Genomic DNA, 18,811 nt, shown 5'->3' on the forward strand with positions numbered 1-18,811 from the left:
ATTTTCATAAATGGGAGAACCGGCAACGGCTGAGTTTTGCAGCGTACACATCCTGTCCAATAAAACACCGCCACTACCAGGCCGTTTTCTGAGTGAACAATGCCCCGAAGAGTGAAAAAAAATACGATTTAAATCGCTAAGTAGACCGCAAGCGCACCGCCATTACCATATTCCGGAATTCCTTTTTTGAACTTCCCGCGGATCTGATGGATTGCCTCGGAAAACTTTTGCAGCGGAAGTAAGGTGAAAAGGTTCATGGGAAGGAAACAAAACAAGTGTGGTACCAGCCTAGAACACAAGCGTACGACGAACAACACTCCCACGCGCGTACGTGCTGATTGATCGGGTCTCGGCTCGACCATGGAACATGCCACCAGGAGGCGCGCGGCAATTTCGAAAGCCGCGCGAAAGCCGCAGTTTTGAATTTCCGTCGACCGATCGGTAACGTCACGTGACATTAATTGAAAGCCGCCGCACGACACGTATAGGTCTCGAGACGCGAACAAGCCGCTCGCGAAGCACTGTCGAGGTTGTCGAACAATTTGCCTTCACTTCGCCGTGAAGAAAAAGCCGGCGAGAGGGGCTATTAGAAAACACCTTGGAGACGACGATGCCTGCGCGCACTCCATTGTTGAGGGGTTGTGAAGACCAAATATAACCTTGTTCCATTTGAAAGAATGAGCCCTGCGTAACTACAGCCGAACCTCGTTATACCGAAGTAGTGTCGGAACAGCATGTTAGTTCGTTATATCCGATATTCGTTATAACAGTAGAGATAAAAATTGGTTGTAACAAATCGACAATATTGCTCGCGCAGAAATCCTTGATACAAAAATGGAATTTCCAGGCTTCCAACCCACTATAAACAGAGTATCCCTTACCTTTCTCCTTGTTGCATTCCAAGCTGAATGAGCCGGAACATGAGTTAGTGCAATTACAACAGAGCAAGGTTCACTTGACAAAACAGGCCTGCGTCTTTATTAATTTAATGAAAGATGTGATCTTCATCTGGTGGCTATTCACTGCACTGAGCAGGATGGAGTTTTCCTCAGTGTCCACGAACAGAAGGTTATTCCTACTCCTGCAGTTTCGGATGCCGAAGGGTTTTTCCAAGCAGCTTCTTAGCCTCCTGGTCAAATACTTCTTCGTTATATCCGATATCGCGCGCGGCTCACGGTTTAAGTTTCGTTATAAAAAAGTAAGTGCCACTTAAATGAAGCGTGACCAACCAAAGATCGTATTTTGTTCGCTATAGTGATAATTCGCTATATCAGTGTTCGTTATAACGAGCTTCAACTGTACTCAGCTGCATTCCAGAGAGGGAAGAAGTTTTCTTGCCCGAAAAATGTGGGAAATACGGAAAAACTTTCAAATTTTGTGCTACAGTACCTGGTACGGGCAGTAGTGGCGTATACCTTGCAAGCACTCAAAAGATAGTTATCACTCTGTTAGCCACAGGTTATGATTGAAGTGACACGATTAACCGGAACTAGAGGCCACACTTCAATCGCCCAGTCTTGTTTCTCGGCGGTGGCTTAGGTTGGTGGACCTGAATTGCACAAACAGGATTTTGTGACGTCACATAAAAACGCCACATAAACGTCACATAGGTGACGTAAGCTGTGACGTCACATAAACGTTACACATTCTGTGACGTCACATAAATGTCACACGTTTTTGTGACGTCACATAGCTGTTGAAGAGTCACCATTGCTTCATGTGATTTTTTTCAATATCTCGATCGTTTTTTTTTTCAGTTTGCGATTAAGTTTGTATTTTTGTTATATGGACAAAGGCGTCTCTTTCGTGGCAACTTTAAAACGTTGTTTTCTGAAATTCCTCTTCCTGGTTATTGAAGATTTCAAAGGTAACCGTTGCTTTTTCGGCGTGTGTTGATATACTGATTGTGGCTGTTTTACGTCCCTGGGCTATGAGGTGCGCCGTAGTGGAGGACTCCGGATTAATTATGGCCACCTAGGGATTCTTAACTTCCTCCACAATCTCCACTCACGGGCGTTCTCGCTTTTCGCGTCCACCAGAAAGCAGTCACCGCAGCAGGGATTCAACCCGCGTCCTTTTTCTGCGTGTGTCAGTTTTTAAAAGGATAAAATCTGAGTGGTAATCTAACAGGCCTGGTGATATAACCAGTTTTTCAAAGAAAATTAAGGCTGGCTCGGGCATTTAATTCAGCCGGTACTTTTCAAATAGTGTGTTAACCCTAAATGGCGAGGAGGCAATAACACTACGCACGAAACATCAGTATCGCGCAACTGGTGCGAACAAAATATGTAAACGCTGCTGTAAGGTTCCCAAATTAGTTTTAGGGGCGAAGCTCATAAAGCCATGGGTCTGTCCATCCCTTGTGTCTCGTGGTACGTGACCGCCGCATGCTTTCGGAGATGTCGCAAAGTGGGCCGCGTTGCACGCGCAAGAACCGGCTGCAACCGGCAGCGCAAACTCGGCACCGGGAGCGCGAGCTTGTCTGTGTTCGCCAACGGAGGCGCGAGCGCACGTGCACTGCGAGGGGGAGATCACGCAAGAGATCACGCCACGAACGCAGGCAGCCTCGGTCGTCGTGGGGTGCGGGCGTGTTTTTCGTTCGCTCCTGCGCGGCCGGGGCGGTATCGCGATTATGCCGGCCACGCGTCGCGAGCCATGGGTGTTTGTTTGTTTGGGCGGCGCGCGCTCTGCTGCGTCGGGCCGTCGAGCGCCTGCTCCCGCTCGCCAGTAACCGCTCGTCTGCCTCGAACTTCACTCAGCAAGCTCCCCACACTTCGGACCTCCGCGCACGACTCATCGCAGCACAGCCTCGCCTCTACGCTCCACCGCTCCCGTCGAGAACTTCTCCCGGACGCAGCATGACGCCAGGACCTGTGTTTGTGGTGTGTACTGTGCTCGGTGGCCCCCAGTGACTGTGGCAACGCTTCCTTTCCTCGCGGCGCCTCAACTTTTCTCTCTTTACCTATCTCCTTTTCTCTACCCTGTCCTATTTATCCCCTTCTATATTCCCCACCCCCCGGACTGGGTTGTATGCCGGTGAGCCCCCAGCTGGGCTCAATAATATCCCCAGTTCATTTCTTTTCCTTTTCCATCGAACCACCTACCTACCTACCTACCAGTCGTTCTCGGAGATCGAACGAGACGCAAGGACCTTAGCTCGTTTCCTCTCGTCTTGTTCGGGCACAAGTTCGCCCTAAATAAAAGTTCTTTCTTTACCGTTGTGTCCCATCCTACGTGACAAATTGTGGTGGAGGTGCGGGGTAGTCCTCGATGGCGCGGGGTCTTTCACCAGGTCTGGGCCTGGGAGCATTGACTCCGAAAATAAAAGTTGATTTGTACAATGTACGCACACAGTCTTACGTCTTTCTTAATGATGTAATGGGCGAACTTTCCCGGGAGAGTTACGGTTACCGATGATCTCCCCTTCTCGAGCTCCGCCCCACTCATCATCATTCATTCCGTGGATATGGCGTGATTTTTTTTTTCCTGGTTGTGTTCGTGGTGTGGCTTATGATTGTTTGTGTAGCTCGTAGGGCCATTGGGAGGGCGTTGCGTGTACATTGACACTGTTCCGTTTGTGAACCTCCTTAAATGAAATAACCAGCTAAGTTTGAGCCAATCTAATATTTTTTGCTTTTATTAAGCTACAGAAACAGCTAGCAGGTTTTTTTTTAGCCTGCATTGGCTACAGTGAGTGCAGGCAGCCTCGGTGTGACGGGGACAAATTCTTAGGACACTGCAGTTTCTGCACTGGTGTAGCTACTGCAGGTAAAAAACTGCTTTAGTGACGTGAATCGAAGACGGGGGGTGCAGTATCTTTGCTTTCTTGAGAAGTGGTATCCCAGTTCCCTTCGTCATTACGGACAGGGGTTTGTCGTGCAGCGAGAAGGAGAGGGAAATTCCTCCCCACACTAGCACAAAAGGGATTTGCGGCGTTCACGTTATGTACTCTCTGCTCCCATCGGAACTATGGGTCGACTCTGAGATTCGAAAGAATGGCGTTGTCTGCAGCAGCTGCTAATATGCTGCAGTACAGAAATAGTGGAGAGGAACTCGGAAACAATTTGTTCGAACCTACACCCATGAGTGTATGTTACACCTTAAGTATCCTTACACACAATGAGAGAGTCCATTGCACCGACGTTTGTTCGTAAGGAGAATTTCGTACAAGCCTTAGAAACTAGAGAAATCATGAAGGCACTCTGAAGCGCGCTGCATTGACTTAAATTGTCGTCCCTTTGTACAATATTGTGGATATTCCGCTAAAGTTGCGCTGACCCCTCCCTCACTCTTGTTTTCTATGTATACCGTCAACATAATATTTGTGCCTCATCTTAAAAACAACAGCGCACACTTCTACAGGGACGGGAACACGAGAAGACACAAGAGCTGAGACCGGCAACTGGTTATTTTATTTAACATATAGAGAGTATAAATACATAAGCGGACCAATCTACATGCCTCGCATGCGTCATAATTTTGGCGCACTCGGTCGCAAATACAGAAAACAAATGCAACAATCTTCTAAACCTAAAAAGTTTGGTAGAGGCTCACCCGAGGTGCAATCCATGATGCGGTCATCTTATGCTTTCTTTTCTTTTCCTTCTTTTCAAAGATTGTTACATTTGCTTTCCGTAAGTGCGGCCGAGTGTTCCCGAGAATCGCTACGCACGTAGGTTGTGTCAACTGGGCCGCTTAGGCCATTATACTCTGGCTATGTTTAATAAAGAAAACAGTTGCGAGTCAGTGCTTGTCGGCTCTTCTCGTCTTCACGTGCCTGTCGAATTGTGCGCCGTTGTTTTTCAGCTGAACCATACCCAACTTGCCCGAATCTCCAACCTTTCCATTTTATTTTATTTCATTTCATTTTATTTTTATTTCATTAAGAACCCCCCTGGGGGGTATTACATAACCTTTTACAATAGTTGTGAGAGTTTGACATCGCTGCATCATTTTCTAAAAGTTAGCGCACAGCATTTAAACCCCGCGCAAGGTACTCCGGGTTGCCCACAACACATTTATTCGTTAATTCTTTCTTTCTTTCTTTCTTTCTTTCTTTCTTTCTTTCTTTCTTTCTTTCTTTCTTTCTTTTGTTCATTTATTCATTCCCTTGTTTTCTCGCAGGCGTCGCAGGGGAACGAGGACGTGTCCGTGATCCCCGAGATGGAGTTCTGCCAGAGCCACAAGATGACCATCTTCCTTGGCTCAATTTACGCCTACAAAGGACTGCTCATGGTGCGTCCTCCATCTTTCCTTGTTTGCATACTGTTTGCGTTTTTGTGCACTTCTACGAAAAGCATCGAACAAGGATCAAACGCATTTCGCTACCTACAGAATAGTTTTATTTGCAGTAGCCGACCGTTTTTTCGGACTCCGAAAATTCGGACTTTCTGGATATTTCGGACTTTCCCGAGGAAACGCCAGTTCTCCCATAGGAGTAATGTATATGAAGAACGGATATTTCGGACAAAATAAGGCCAAAAGTTCGACTTTACGGACAAACGTTTCCGCGACAGAGCCACGGTGCGACTCCAGGGCGACGCCATTTTGAATCTTAAGATACCTGCCCAACTTCGGATTGGGTGGAGATTAGCTTCACTCCCGGCGAGGTAACAATTTGATCTTGTTGCTGCAGTGGACAGCAACATAGTGTGGTTCGTGGAACTAACGGACCATGAGATTGTGCGCCAAGTAACTGCGCTGCCGCAAAGCGACTCTGACTCTGACGAAGGCACTCGCGAACGCCCGCAAGCGTCAGCCCAAGACATTACCAACGTTTGGCGTTCTTGTCCAATGTTTACGAAGAAAACGTGACGCTTGCAGAGGTACAAGCGGATGTTCTCACATGAAGGAGGAATTCAAGACGAGGAACCATTCGCGACCTCTTCAGTCCTATCTAAACGAAATAAAGTTGGTTTTTGCGACTCGCAGATTTTTCGAACTGCTCTTTTATTCGGACTATTTTTCGTTCCCCTTCAGGGCCGAAAAATCGGTCGGCTACTGTACATCGTAAAGTCACGACGGTACGATGGAGCTGAACGACAAATTTTGGGTTACACTATAGAAACTTGGGTACGGTGGCAGTTGCCCGCGAAATTCCCACTTTCAGTCTAAGCAAGTATTAGCTGGTTGTCTTATCTCCCAGTGGCGATTTAGCGGTTATGACGATAGAATAAGACGTCCTGCCCCCTCGTCATACCTGTTGCTGAACAAATGTTTGTCAACTTAAATACGCCGTAAAATGGCGGATAGTATGCAGGTATACAAACAGCTCTTTGCATGCACAGTGTAATCAGGGGCGTACTACGGTAAAAAAAAAAAAAAGGAGGGGGGGTGGATTGAAGGAAAGCGGGGAACCCAAGTAAAGAGAAGGGAATTCCAATGCTCTCCCCTTCCGAAACGTTTTCCAGGCAGCGCGAATAGGATAGGGCTAGTTTCCTACCGAGAACTTTCCCCCTTCCCATCTTGCCTTTGGCCTCAGGTCAACAACAATGGCAGTATGCCTTCGGTGTTGCCTTCGGTATGCCTTAGAAAGCAGTGAAGGCAGCTGTGAGAGTAGGGACAATATTCAAGTTCACCGTAGTAGGGGCAAGCTGTTTCGCGTCTTTAGAACAGCGGATTTGAACGCACCGCAACTCTTTCCCTGGTCTTGGAAATTTTACTAAGTCGAACTTCTGCTCCGCACTTCTTTATAGATGAACTTCTCTAACCGCATTGGCTAGCGCTGCACATTAGCTGTCTGATATTTCCTGTTACGAACATGACCTCTAACGTAGTTTTTTTCTACAATTGGGTGCATTAAACTAAACGAGCAGTTAACTATTTAGTGGTATGGGGTATTACCGATGCACACCCCGACGTGACGGTGGAGAAAAAAATGGCTGCGGCTTGGCTCAGCTAACCTTGGATATGCAAAACAAAAGCTTGGCTTAGCCCGGTTGAGTCTTGCTTACGCTTGGTTAACCTAAGATGTAAGTGTGTTGCCGACGACGGCTCGACGCCGTTCGGTCCCGTGCAACGCTCACAGGAGGAGGGCCGCCTCGCTTTCATTCGCTGCGAACGCGGTGTTCCTCTTCGCCGGGCGCATCATGAGTCACGTAGCCCGAGACGACCCAGCGGCGCATGCGCGGGAGGCGGAGGGGTTGGTCGGCTACCGATAAGCTTAGCGCCCGCAACCGCGCACTGCTCAGCTGATCAGTTGAGCAGAACGACTGAAAACGGGGCCTTGTTCGCAGCGCCGAAGGCGGGCCCGGCGGATCACTCAATGCGCTTCAAGAGGTGTGTCGCATGGGGTGTGAGTGAGGTCAAAAGGGGAACTTGCGCATCCGCGGCGATACCGCTGGACGAAAGTAGTAAAGCCTTGCTTTGAAAGAAGGGAGAGTGGTGCCACGGGGTCGTGTTGGTTGCAGGCGTTCGGCTGCTTCCTGGCGTGGGAGACCCGCCACGTGAGCATTCCGGCGCTGAACGACTCCAAGTACGTGGGCATGAGCGTGTACAACGTGGTCATCATGTGCACCATCGGGGCGGCCATCTCGTTCGTGCTGCGCGACCAGCAGGACGCCGCGTTCATCATCATCTCCGTGTTCATCATCTTCTGTTCCACCACCACGCTCTGCCTCGTGTTTGTACCCAAGGTGAGACTGGTGAGCCCATTTCACACACGCTCTACATGTGGCTCCCTTCTCTCTCTCTCTACCACTCACTCTCACTCTCACTCTCACTCTCTCACTGCCTCTTGCCCTGCCTTGCCTGCACCTGTTCACCCCCCTCGCCCTCCCTCCCATGTGCACAAATGAGTAGCACCGAACATCGCTGCCGTACACCCACTAGGTTGGAAAGCCCCCTAGAAGCGTCGACTTGGATTGGCTGATGTAGTTTTTTTTTTTTTTGCGATAGTATACCCGATGACATAAAGACTACGTTGCAGGCATGGGTTAACTCCCGTATCTGGAAGAAACGCAAGGAGGGAGCGGTGGTGGGGTCCCCATATCCACCGATGAAGGTCACGTGGCCTGACAGGGTGGAGGCCTGTGCCTCGAAGGTGTCGTTCTGGCCGCTTCCAATGAGGGGCACGACCACAGCAGGGGTTCTGTGTCCCCATCTTCGGCAGGAGCCGTGCAAAAGGGGCAGTTGGATCGACGAAAGGGAGAGTCAACAGGCGTTATGTTCTAGGCGGCGTTTGTGGTACAGCATGGCACCCGCATTTCAAGCGACCTTTGTTCGGCCAGATTTCCTCACGACTCTCAGACGGAAAAAGCTCCGCGATAAGGTTTATTTAGACCGCCTTTGCACTGCCCGGTTTGGCTCTTCACCTTTTCTTCTGCGTGTGCGTACTGTTTGGTACCACGGTTGCAGTACTTTCAACTTTAGAGATGATTATTTCGATAGACGAAGGTTACAGTGAAAATTATACAGACGAGGGTCCTATAGTCGAGAGTGCGCCGAGACACTTAGAATAAAGTAGCGTTAATAAAGTAATCTAAGAAATAAGGTAGTGGTTATTTTTTAAAAAATGTATTTGAGCGACGCTAATTTCGCTGCCTTCCCTGTCGCAGTGCACCTGTTCCAGGTAAAATATATCGACTGAATTTGTGCTCGAACACTCTTTTTCTCGGGCTACGTCTCGTGGACTTTTCTCATTCATTGAGGATACTATTGAGACACGGAGGGCATTTTTTTTTCTGCAAAACGTTTTGTAACCCGTGTGCACAGCGTTTCGCACGGGCTAAGGATATCCATGTGGTATGCGTTCAAGTGTAGCCGTCCCATGACTTCTCTCGTGTTGCTTCAACAATTCATACCTACAAGTCGTAATTTATCACAATCTTTTGAAGTCGTAGTTTGTCACAATAATCCAAGTCACACGCTGTGTACAATTAAACGTAGATAATGAGAATCTAGTAGCAGCGCACGCGGCATTGTCTAGGAGGCGAATACGGAAGAGGTCGGGGGGGTGAGGGGGGGAGGGGGGGTGCAGTCAAGTGAGAAGGAATTATATATGCAAACGTCGAAATGCTACGAATGGGAAGTTCTCACCCTGTAGTTCCCTTGCCCCTGCGACAAGTTGTTCAAGCTTGTAGCTAGCTGCGTTCCATCCTCAACACCGCCATCATCGTCATCATCATCACCACCAGTGCACACTCCACCCGCATGTGACACAATGGCACACACGTTGATCCTTTCTTTTCAGAGCACACCACCCGTTGCACATTGCTTTTTTCGTGTGTGTGTCGCTCTTGTGCCGGTGATCGTGGTCTGCCAGTGACGTGCTCGTGAAGTGATGTGTTATACCCCCTTGCCGGGCAGTCGCTCCCACGCTTTGCCTGAGGCCGAAACTACTGTTGCGCAAGAAAATAGTTCCCGGTGATCACCGCACTGGCCAGCTCTTTGAAATACCGCAGTAAGCTCTGATTACAACGAATTCGCTTTATTCGAAATTTCGAAACAACGAATTCGAAATTATACGAAACAACGAATTCGCTTTATTCGAATTTTCACTTTATTCGAACTGTCGCTGTATTCGAAGTATTCCACAGTCTCAACTACAGGGCAAGGACATCAGATCATCGCCGGTTTTTGCAGATTACCGCTTATAGCGAAGTCGTTTTTATGTCACGGTGCCTTTGTTGTAACGAGGGCTTGCTGTAATTAAATAAAACTCTGTTTCAATGAATGGTGAGAACAAAATAGCAGTCTACGCCCGTTACAACGAACCCTCTGAATCCGGAAAAAAACGTCCGCTGTAGCCGAAGTATGCAGTATCCGACGGGGGGGGGGGGGGGGGGGGGGGGGGGGGTGGTATGTGGTATGAGCCCTACAGTGGGTACTTTGACCGATATTGCATGCATAGTACATACACCTTGTTCTTTCTACACGCCTGCAGCACCTCTGCACAGTGTTTGCGCGAGGGCAAAGAATCGCGTAAACACCGTTTCCAAAGCTTAGCACCGGCACTTCGAAAAGGCCTAGCGCATGCGGTCAAGCGTGTAAAGACGCAAGATAAGTTGAGCAAATAAAGCAAGAATATAACTAGGCGCAATTATAAACCAGCTATAAAACAGTCGTGCCCATCAGCATTAGCTAGGCTCTTTTAAATCCCCTCACGACGAGGCAGGCTTTCCCGAAACCGTTCGTCAAACAAATCGGATCGCTGCCTGACGTTCCGTCAAGGCAGCTTCCACATTTTTAGCGATTTTATTCTGGTAACTGAAACAGCTGTAATGAAATAATCTGATGACGGACAGCTGTAAAACCGATTGACTGCACACGGTTACCGGCAGATTGCACACAATGGATGGGGAACAACCCCTACTTGAGGCATTTACCTTTTTCACCGAACGGAACGGGAACGATGCATGCGTGGGAATAGTAAAAGACGAACTTCACTCAACCCGAGTTTTTTATTACATACAAAAACTGACGAGGGAAGACTCACCTCCGAATGCACCACTTCGAGTATTCGATAGCCCTGTTTTCAATCTCACCGGAGTCGCGTTTATCGGCAGCGTCCTTGTTCTTGACGGTAGAGCGGACACTCTGCTTAGACAGGCCTGTACTTCTGCCGATTTCAGCCTGTTTTTCCCCATGTTCAACAACGTTAATTACGCTTAATTTATCCGACAGTGAAATCAGCTACTCTGCCGCTCATGCCGCTGCTAGCACAAAAAAAGCCACTGGCACTGGCTTGGCTGCGCCAACGACCCGGCTGCCAGCAATGTTGCCAGACATAATAGTTTTCTTGCCAAAGTAAACAAAGAAAAAGCACATCGGGTGCCGGCCCCGCGGAAGTCCGCTATAAACGTTCAGTCGAAACAATTTTCGCCTAAAATTTAGTCTGTTGTAGCCGATAGTCTGCTCTAGCCGGGTCCGTTGTGAGCGGAGTGGACTCCATTTAAAATGCATGGGGACCAGACAAACCAACAGAAATGGTCTGTTGTAACCGAAAGTCCGTTGTTGCCGGATCCGCTGTAACGAGCGTAGACTGTATTAAGTTTGGCGCGCATTTTTATGTCAAGAATTGCCGGAAACATCGACATCAAAGACGTTACTCTTAAACAACTGCGAAAGTAAAGCTTAAAACACCCCATCTAATGAATCAAAGTTGTTTTACTAGTTGTAGGGTTTTAATCAGGCGGAGTCGTCATATCAAGTTGTATATTTGTGGCAATTTTTACGATGTGATTTTAGGGATGTGCTCGAAGGCTGCACGATAACCCATGCACCAAACAGTTCAAGTTTTTGACGTTGTTAACTTTTAATTACCAAACTTATTAAATTTAAAGTAGCCTGGCAGCCGGCTACTTGCTATTAACTATATGCGTGTGTTCTTTTTAAATTCAATCAACTTACTTGTCATCAGTAATATGATTGCAGAAAACTTTTCCTTATGAGCTAGAAATGTTGCAGTCGCGCCAAGGCTCAGTCTAAATCTTCTCCCCAATGTTGGCGCGTTCGCTTAATCAGCAAGTCGGTTCTTTGAGGGAGAACGTAGTATTTATGAATAACATATGACAAAGACTCCAAGTGAAAATTATAATTTCGCCAGCCTCTGTTTGTAGTTTTTTGTATCATTGTTTGTAGTACGTTGCTCGCCGGAATTTACGCATTCTGCGATCACGTGACGTATTTCAGCCGCACTGTGCGCGAGGCACTTTGCTGCCATTAGTTTTTGTCACCTATTGATACCGGGTGAATTTGAAAAAGAAAATGCAGTATCTGCTTTTGTGCCGTTTTCGCTCTGAGATGGAGCTGGTTAACGTAGTTCTGCATTACCGAGAATTGTTCAACGGAGTGCCGAACTGCTTTTTCGAAGTATTCTTTCAACCAGGGTAAGTGGGATAGCAAATTCCCCAGAAATAAAATCTAATTTTCTGCTTTTGCCTGCACCAGCTGGTTAATTGCCCTAATTAGACAGCATATACAGCATCAGAATAACTTTGGCACATCGCTCACTCTAAGACAATCAGCCTCGCCCCAATGCACTTAGTTGACAAATTAATGCAGCCAAGAATAAAATCCCGATGTCGAGCATACGATTTGATGCGAAACACCCCTATCCTTGCAGAAAACTGTTGGGTCCGTGGGACAATGTACGCAACCAAACGAAAGCCTTCCTTGCCTTAAGGGAATTTTTTCAAATGACGAAGATGTGTGAACACTATTAAATGCGTGCACATTCCTCTGAAACGCTCTGAAATGGGTGTGGAAACACACAAGGGTGTTATGTATATTGGCGAAACTATCTGTGTCGCGTCGTGGATGTCGTCTGTATATAGATGTGTATAGTTCTCTTGGTTTTTTTTTTACTATATTACTGCTGTAAGGAATCATGTATATATATATATATATATATATATATATATATATATATATATATATATATATATATATATATATATATATATATATATATATATGGGTGTGCTTGTGTACTGCACAGAGCAAGTAGTTACTGAGTGCGCATCTTTAATCCGCTGCTGTCTCAATGTACTTAATCTAACCCCTTGTGGTTCCTTAGGGCAAGTATTGTACCTTTTGTATACTCCAATGCCTGGAGTAGCCAGCTCCTGTTTGGGTTGGAGCTAAATTCTCCAATAAATAATTATTTCTCTCTCTCAGTCCGCGCTGTCTCATCACGCAATTGAAGCATGACGTTCTGCACTGCGCCGTGCCCCAGCGCAGGTCACATTTTTTATGCAAATGGCATGCGCGTTGCTGTCGTTTGCCACAACTCCTAAGTTGGCAGCATGAATTATTTAATTTAGTGCACTGCTGTAATTAATCCGAACCACGGTAGGGTCTTAGAGGGTGCACGAAACAGCTGGAAAGGTGGCATTTTTGGGCGTGTACGTGTGGGGTATTTACCTCTGTCTGAGTCTGAAACTTGGCACCATAGGTCCTCTGTGCGTTGCATGGGGCCAAGATCGTCTGCGCCCACCACACTTGAATCTTACGCTGTTTCGTAAGAAACTGAGAGGTTAGGTCACGGTGATTTTAATCCAGTGTCAACATTGCGCCCTGGAGGTGAGCCGCCTTTTTTTTTTTTTTTTTTTGCATTGGAGTGCACCCTTGGCCGCTCGCGGCGGTGGCTCAGCGGTTAAGGCATGGTACTTCAGACAACTATGGTTGATGTCCGGCAGCGTATTATTACTGCCCTATTTTTTCCTGGCGGCAAATGACGAACACCTCCGTGAATAAGACGTTGTGTGCACGTTAAACTAAATCCAGAGGTTCGGAATTAGCCAGCAGCCCCTCAGTGCAGTGCTTCCAGTAACCAAGATGTGGGTGATGGCGCTTTCAGCCTCAGTTCATGACCACAGCCAACGATTTGTAGACACAAATAGGTCTCACAACCGGAAAAATGGCCAATAAGAAGCAATGTGCGAGTGATTCTGACCATGTCACAGTCTACAATGCCAGCAGGAATACCGAAAAAAACCTAGCAAAAACCTAAACTGTCGTACGACAAAAAACTTTGTTGCGAAAACATAAGTCCCGTTGTTACGATAAAGCCATCTGTTGTTACGACACACATTTCTGTCGTAACGACAAAGTCAGTTTTCTCAACGACAAACATTCGTGTAGTCACAACAGAACTGCCATTTACGCTACTCTTCACAATGGGCAATAATATTCAAACCATGTGCAACTACTGAAGGAACATCAGGATCACTACAAGACAGGAATTCGGCACGACGGAAGATCAAAATCAGGACAGGAATACGACACACGACAGAACATCAGAATCACGACGCGACAAGAACACGACAAGACGACAGTATACGACACGCGAAAATAGGACAAACTACAGAATTCTTTGTTGTCGTCTTTTTCGACTGGGCACGGTCAGCCTCGTTTTGCTCATATCGTGGCGTTCTGCTGTTCTCTTTCTGTCCCCAACCCTGTTCTCCCCGTCCTCTGGTGGCGGACCGGCAGCTTGTGGAGCTTCGGCGCAACCCGCAGGCCGGCGAACACCGCGTTCGGGCCACCCTGAAGCCGCTGAAGAAGTCGAGGCGCGATTCGGACGACGAGAGCCTCTTCACCAGGATCAAAGTGCTGCAGGACGAGAATATGCGCTGCAGGCAACGACTAGAAGAGGTGGGCTCCCACACACTTAATAAAAAAGGTCGTAAAAAGGTAGTAACGGCCGTATTTACTAACTCCTTACGAACCTTACTACCCCGCAGTTTTGTACGTAGGCTCTGCCACCAACAACTGCGGGGTTAGTAAATTAACTGAGTGTAGGAAGCAGTATGCACTAGATTAAGGTCGTGCTTATGACTAGGTTGTTCATGGCCAGTTAGTAAACGCATGTAGCTCAGAAGAGTGCTATCGCTGTGACTTTACTAGTGGGGGTAGTGGTGCTTACTGCCTGCTTCGGTTAGTAATTCTGACAAGTGCTACATTTACTACCTCCAGTTACTAAATACCTAGTGTATACTGGGACAAGTAACTTGTTAGCATTGCATTAGGGAATGCCTCGACCTTTTTTTAAGAGTGCACCCTGCCACCCCTCCCCCCTGCCGCCTCACCCACCTCGCTGCCTCCTCTCGCGTTCCGTAGACGCGCGATCTCAAGTTTAAAGTAGTCATGAAGACAACACACAAGTTTGATTTATTAACCCTTGAGGCCCTGGTGGTGTCAATTGATGCCACCACACAAACGTTATTCTAGCGCATAGAGAACGAAACCAAAACTGATAGTATTTTGGGGAATTGTTCTTTAATGACACCCATTGAGATAGATATCAAGGTTGTTTCATTTTAGTGGAGCTGCACGCTACAAAGAAGAAGCTCCAGTGAATACGAAATCACGAAATTGAGGCTGAAAAAATGGCGGTCTTAGTTTTATTTTCAAGCATGTAAATCAATAAATGCCTGCACTACGAAACTCATTTCTTGTTTGCAGGTTCATGAAGTCATAAAGCTTAGGAAAGTATGCAAAAGGGATGTCTCTGCTCAACGCAAAAGTTTTCAGTTGCCATATGTCCCAATTAGTTGCCTTCTTAATAAATGCGTTATTAATAAATTCGTTATTACTTGCACTTAGAGCTCTACTTTTGCTTGGGGGCTTATGGGACCCCGAAATTTCAGAAAATGCACAGAAAACATTGGTTTGCTTGAAACAGAAAAAAGTCAGGGCTGACAGGGTTAAAAAGACTGCTTTGGCCCGATGAAAATACCATTTTTATCGCAAACTTCGAACAAATAATGGAAATAATTTTAAAAATCCCGGGCCATGTCTACAAACGTAAAACGGGAGGAGGAGCGAAGCATGCAGTGTATAGGTGCATTATTGGCGCCTTGGCGTTTTTGCCAACGGACAGGAAACGCGTTGGGGAGTAGAGGTATACAGCTTTGCAGTAAAAATCTCGTGTCTTTGAAGCACGAATCGTTCCAGCGCGAGGCGTAAACGAGTGCCCGGTGTTATTTTAGCCCGCGTTATGTTCCAGCGCGAGGCGTAAACGAGTATCCCAGTGTTTTAGTAGCGGGACTACATGAGGCGACGATTACGACGACGACATGAGACGCCAACAGCCCGAGCCACTAAGGGACTTCACCCCTAAAGAATTAAAGGGGCCCTGCAATGCTTCCGATGAGCGCTTTCACTCTTTCCTTCGCTTCTGGGAGCATTGTCAAAGCTGTATTGTCAAAGTTATTGTCAAAGCAAGGAGCGTCATTTCGTTGTTTGCTCGTCGCGGCAGATACCCCTTCCGTTTCTGATTTTCTTTTGTGGCTTTCTTTTTTAAGCGGCTATCGATTTCGTTCATTGCTGCAACTGAAGGAAAGCCGGCCAATTGCCACTACGTTGCTTTAATGACGTCACTCCAGCATTCAAAGAACGCCAAGACCGGGAAAGAGAGAACAATGTTTTGAGCAACTTTCTATGTTATCTCATGGGCATCCAGCAGTAACTTTTGGCCGAGGTTCTTTGCGACTCCCTGATCTACGTTCTCGATGTGTTGGTCGTCTGCGTTCTGCAAGCATTTAGGATTTCGAAGAAAATTAAAAAAAGTGTTTCAGCGTCCCTTCAAAGGGACCCTGCAACAGCGCCTCACCCCTTATTCCAACAGGGAAATTTGTGTATAAAACATTTAGTTTGAGCAGCTTTCGTCTTGAGTAGCCATTTCCGCACGGGTGCTTCTGCTCGTCGCTTACGCCTACGCCTTCTCTTTTCCTCTCCTTTTCAGAAAAACATTGAATTGCAGTCGTTATTGTTAAAATTGAAAGATGCAGAGCCGGTGATAGTCGTCACGCATGACGCCATTACGACGATTCCAGAAGTAAGCTCACCTTCGCAACTCGAAACCTCAGAGCGAGGTAAGTGTTTGCAGTTTTGAGTGTTATGGATGTTTGTGGCTTCTTTACGTCGTTACCGTATTTTCGCGCGCATAACCCGCACCAAAAAATGCGAAAATTTTAGTGGCAATGCAGGGGCGCGGAAAATACGCGGGGTTTCTTTCTTAAGTGCAGCTTCACGGCAATACGCGTTGTGCCGTGAAGCTTCTGCACAGTAACACTGACTAAGCCTTCCAAGGCAGCGATTGCGCAAAATGACAAGGAAGAAAAAACAAGGACGAGCGCACTCTAACAAGTGAACTTCATTAGGGAATTGTGACGACTTTCGCCCTGCATTCAGTGTATTCCGCTTGCGAAATATACCTTTTGCTGTCTACGTAGTATGTGATGTGTTGCTTGAGCAGTAGCTTTGGTGTAGCCTTTCCTGTGTCAAATGTGCAGGCAATACGCGAAGATTTTTTTTTCTTTTCCGGCGGGGCGAAAGTGGGGTGCGGATTATATGCAGGGGTGGGTTTTACGCGCGAAAATACGGAATTCCTTTATTTGTGCTAGGAGCACGGTAGTGCTGTGGGCTGTAATGTAGTAACGTGAATCCACCTACCACGAAACATATCTGTCCGATTAATATGCATTGATATTTGCTGCCTTAGCCTGTGCTTTCGATTTTGTTTCACTTAACAGAACATTATTAATATTTTATGTTAATTCTGTATTAGGCTGTTTCCCGCAGGTCGTACAGAGGTTTAAATGTGTAAATTTTAGATTTCCCAGTAAGGGTGGAAGTAACAACCATTTAGGGTGGCATTGGCCACCTCGCCCTCTTTTTACAAATTAGGTGAGATAAAATAATTCCCTTCTTTAAGCGAAAATATTTCCAAATAGTTTCATTCGCAGAGGTTTAGAGCGTCGTTAGGAACGTTGAACACAGCAGTTTCTTCAAAACTTCCAGCTCTTTAGAATATTGCTCAACGTTATAGGAGGAATGTGCCAATAATTGTGCCAAATGTGCCAAATGTGCCAAAAAATGCTCAACCCCCTGGTTGAGCGCAGCCTCTCGCGGCCCAGCCCACTTCCCGATCACGCGCCACCAGCTGTCTTGGTTATCAGAGGCCCCCTTCCTAGATTTTCCGATATTCCTTTTCAGCGCCGTAAATTATCTCCCGGTCATTAAAGTAAAGACCAATGATCGTGGCGGCGGCACGGAACAATAGAAAAAAAAGAGTGCCAATACTATGTACCATTATCTAGTGGCAACAACTGCAGTCTTCTTCAGCGTGCCAGGCTGCCTAGTGCATTCGTTCTGGTTTGGACCTTGACGGTAGCTTTGTCTAAACTTGCGAAATCCACACGCTTGTAGCTCCTTATAACATCTCTTGCGATTAGTCTTGTGTAATGTATCATATCTTAGTGAAGTGTTGTGACCGATTCTATGGGAACGCGTGTTGCCTGACAACGACTTGTTTCTTTTTTTTTTCTGTCTTTCCCTCTCTTGAGCAGAAAACAGCAAAGAGGACACCACGTCAATAATCTCCATCCGGTCTGTAACGGAAGAAGACAATTTTATAGAGTTAACGGTGAAAAGGCAAGTACAACTTCCCAGGATGTCCTTACTTTTTATCTGTCCGTCCTCGGTTCAAAAAAGCCTGTCGCCACTCGGGCGCGTGCCATGAGCTTTACGTGTTACGTACATCCTCGCAAATTTTTAATAATATTGTCACGAAGACAAGGACGACGCAGTTGTCTTGAAGGAGAAACAAGTTTATTGGAGCGAACTTGTGCTCCCCTAACAACTCAAAAGAATACAGAGGTGGCGAAGCAGCGGTCAACAAAGTGACTTGCGTCGGCGAGCGTCGCGGAATCGAATGCCGCGGCGTCTGCTGTGCAGGCTTTTATCTTTCGGCGCGAGAGTTTCTGGAACCGTCGATTCACATCCAGAACATTGTAGATCACAGAAGATTATTCTGGGCTAGCGGCGTTAGGGCGAAACACTCTACTTATCTGAATGAGATAGCCCGTGCGGCATAAAAATAAAGAATGGAACACGTGCTTCGCATGGGACACAGATAACAGAGCCGGGCGCGGCCGGACATTTAAAACAAATAATAAATAAACAAACCCGTACATGGTTCGCGGCAATATCACGGGAGTGACGACCGATCGTCATGTAAGCGCCTTATCACGTTTTCCAGCGGCGGAGTAGGTAAGAGTACGCGCACGCGCATAGAACTGTCTGCTGGATGAGTGGAGAGTGTTCTCCTCGAAGATGTTCTTGTCGGGGTCTTCTCCTCAGAGCACAACACCCCCCCCTGTTTTCTTATCTGCGAAGGCCGTTTCGTTAGCCGCCGAAGGTAGCCAGCAGGCTAAACATTTCTGAAGCAGGTGCCGAGGAAGTGGTACGAAATAAAAAATGATACACCCTTCTGCCTAACGACGGCGATGATTGATTGATTGATTGATTATGAGGTTTAACGCACCGACGCTTCATAGGCGATGAGGCGCGCCGCAGTGGAGGG

General features: G+C 47.0%; 1 protein-coding gene and 1 long non-coding RNA gene across 2 annotated transcripts in view; one reads left to right on the forward strand and one right to left on the reverse strand.

The window, feature by feature from the left end:
* LOC144163053 (uncharacterized) overlaps window positions 1-18,811 on the reverse strand; it is a 487,499-nt gene that overhangs the window by 84,515 nt on the left and 384,173 nt on the right. The gene's annotated exons all lie outside the window — the stretch shown is intronic.
* Window positions 1-18,811, forward strand: part of LOC144162187 (gamma-aminobutyric acid type B receptor subunit 2-like) — a 106,013-nt gene that overhangs the window by 64,675 nt on the left and 22,527 nt on the right. The window contains exons 12-16 of the mRNA XM_077692660.1: window positions 5,125-5,235; window positions 7,410-7,643; window positions 13,936-14,097; window positions 16,190-16,319; window positions 17,793-17,884. Of these exons, the coding sequence (XP_077548786.1) occupies window positions 5,125-5,235; window positions 7,410-7,643; window positions 13,936-14,097; window positions 16,190-16,319; window positions 17,793-17,884 (729 nt within the window). The remainder of the gene's footprint in view (window positions 1-5,124; window positions 5,236-7,409; window positions 7,644-13,935; window positions 14,098-16,189; window positions 16,320-17,792; window positions 17,885-18,811) is intronic.

The sequence above is a fragment of the Haemaphysalis longicornis genome, unplaced genomic scaffold, assembly GCF_048455015.1.
Source record: "Haemaphysalis longicornis isolate Haplotype H1 unplaced genomic scaffold, Haemaphysalis longicornis Haplotype H1 scaffold_12, whole genome shotgun sequence".
In the NCBI taxonomy this organism is placed as follows: Eukaryota; Metazoa; Arthropoda; class Arachnida; order Ixodida; family Ixodidae; genus Haemaphysalis; species Haemaphysalis longicornis.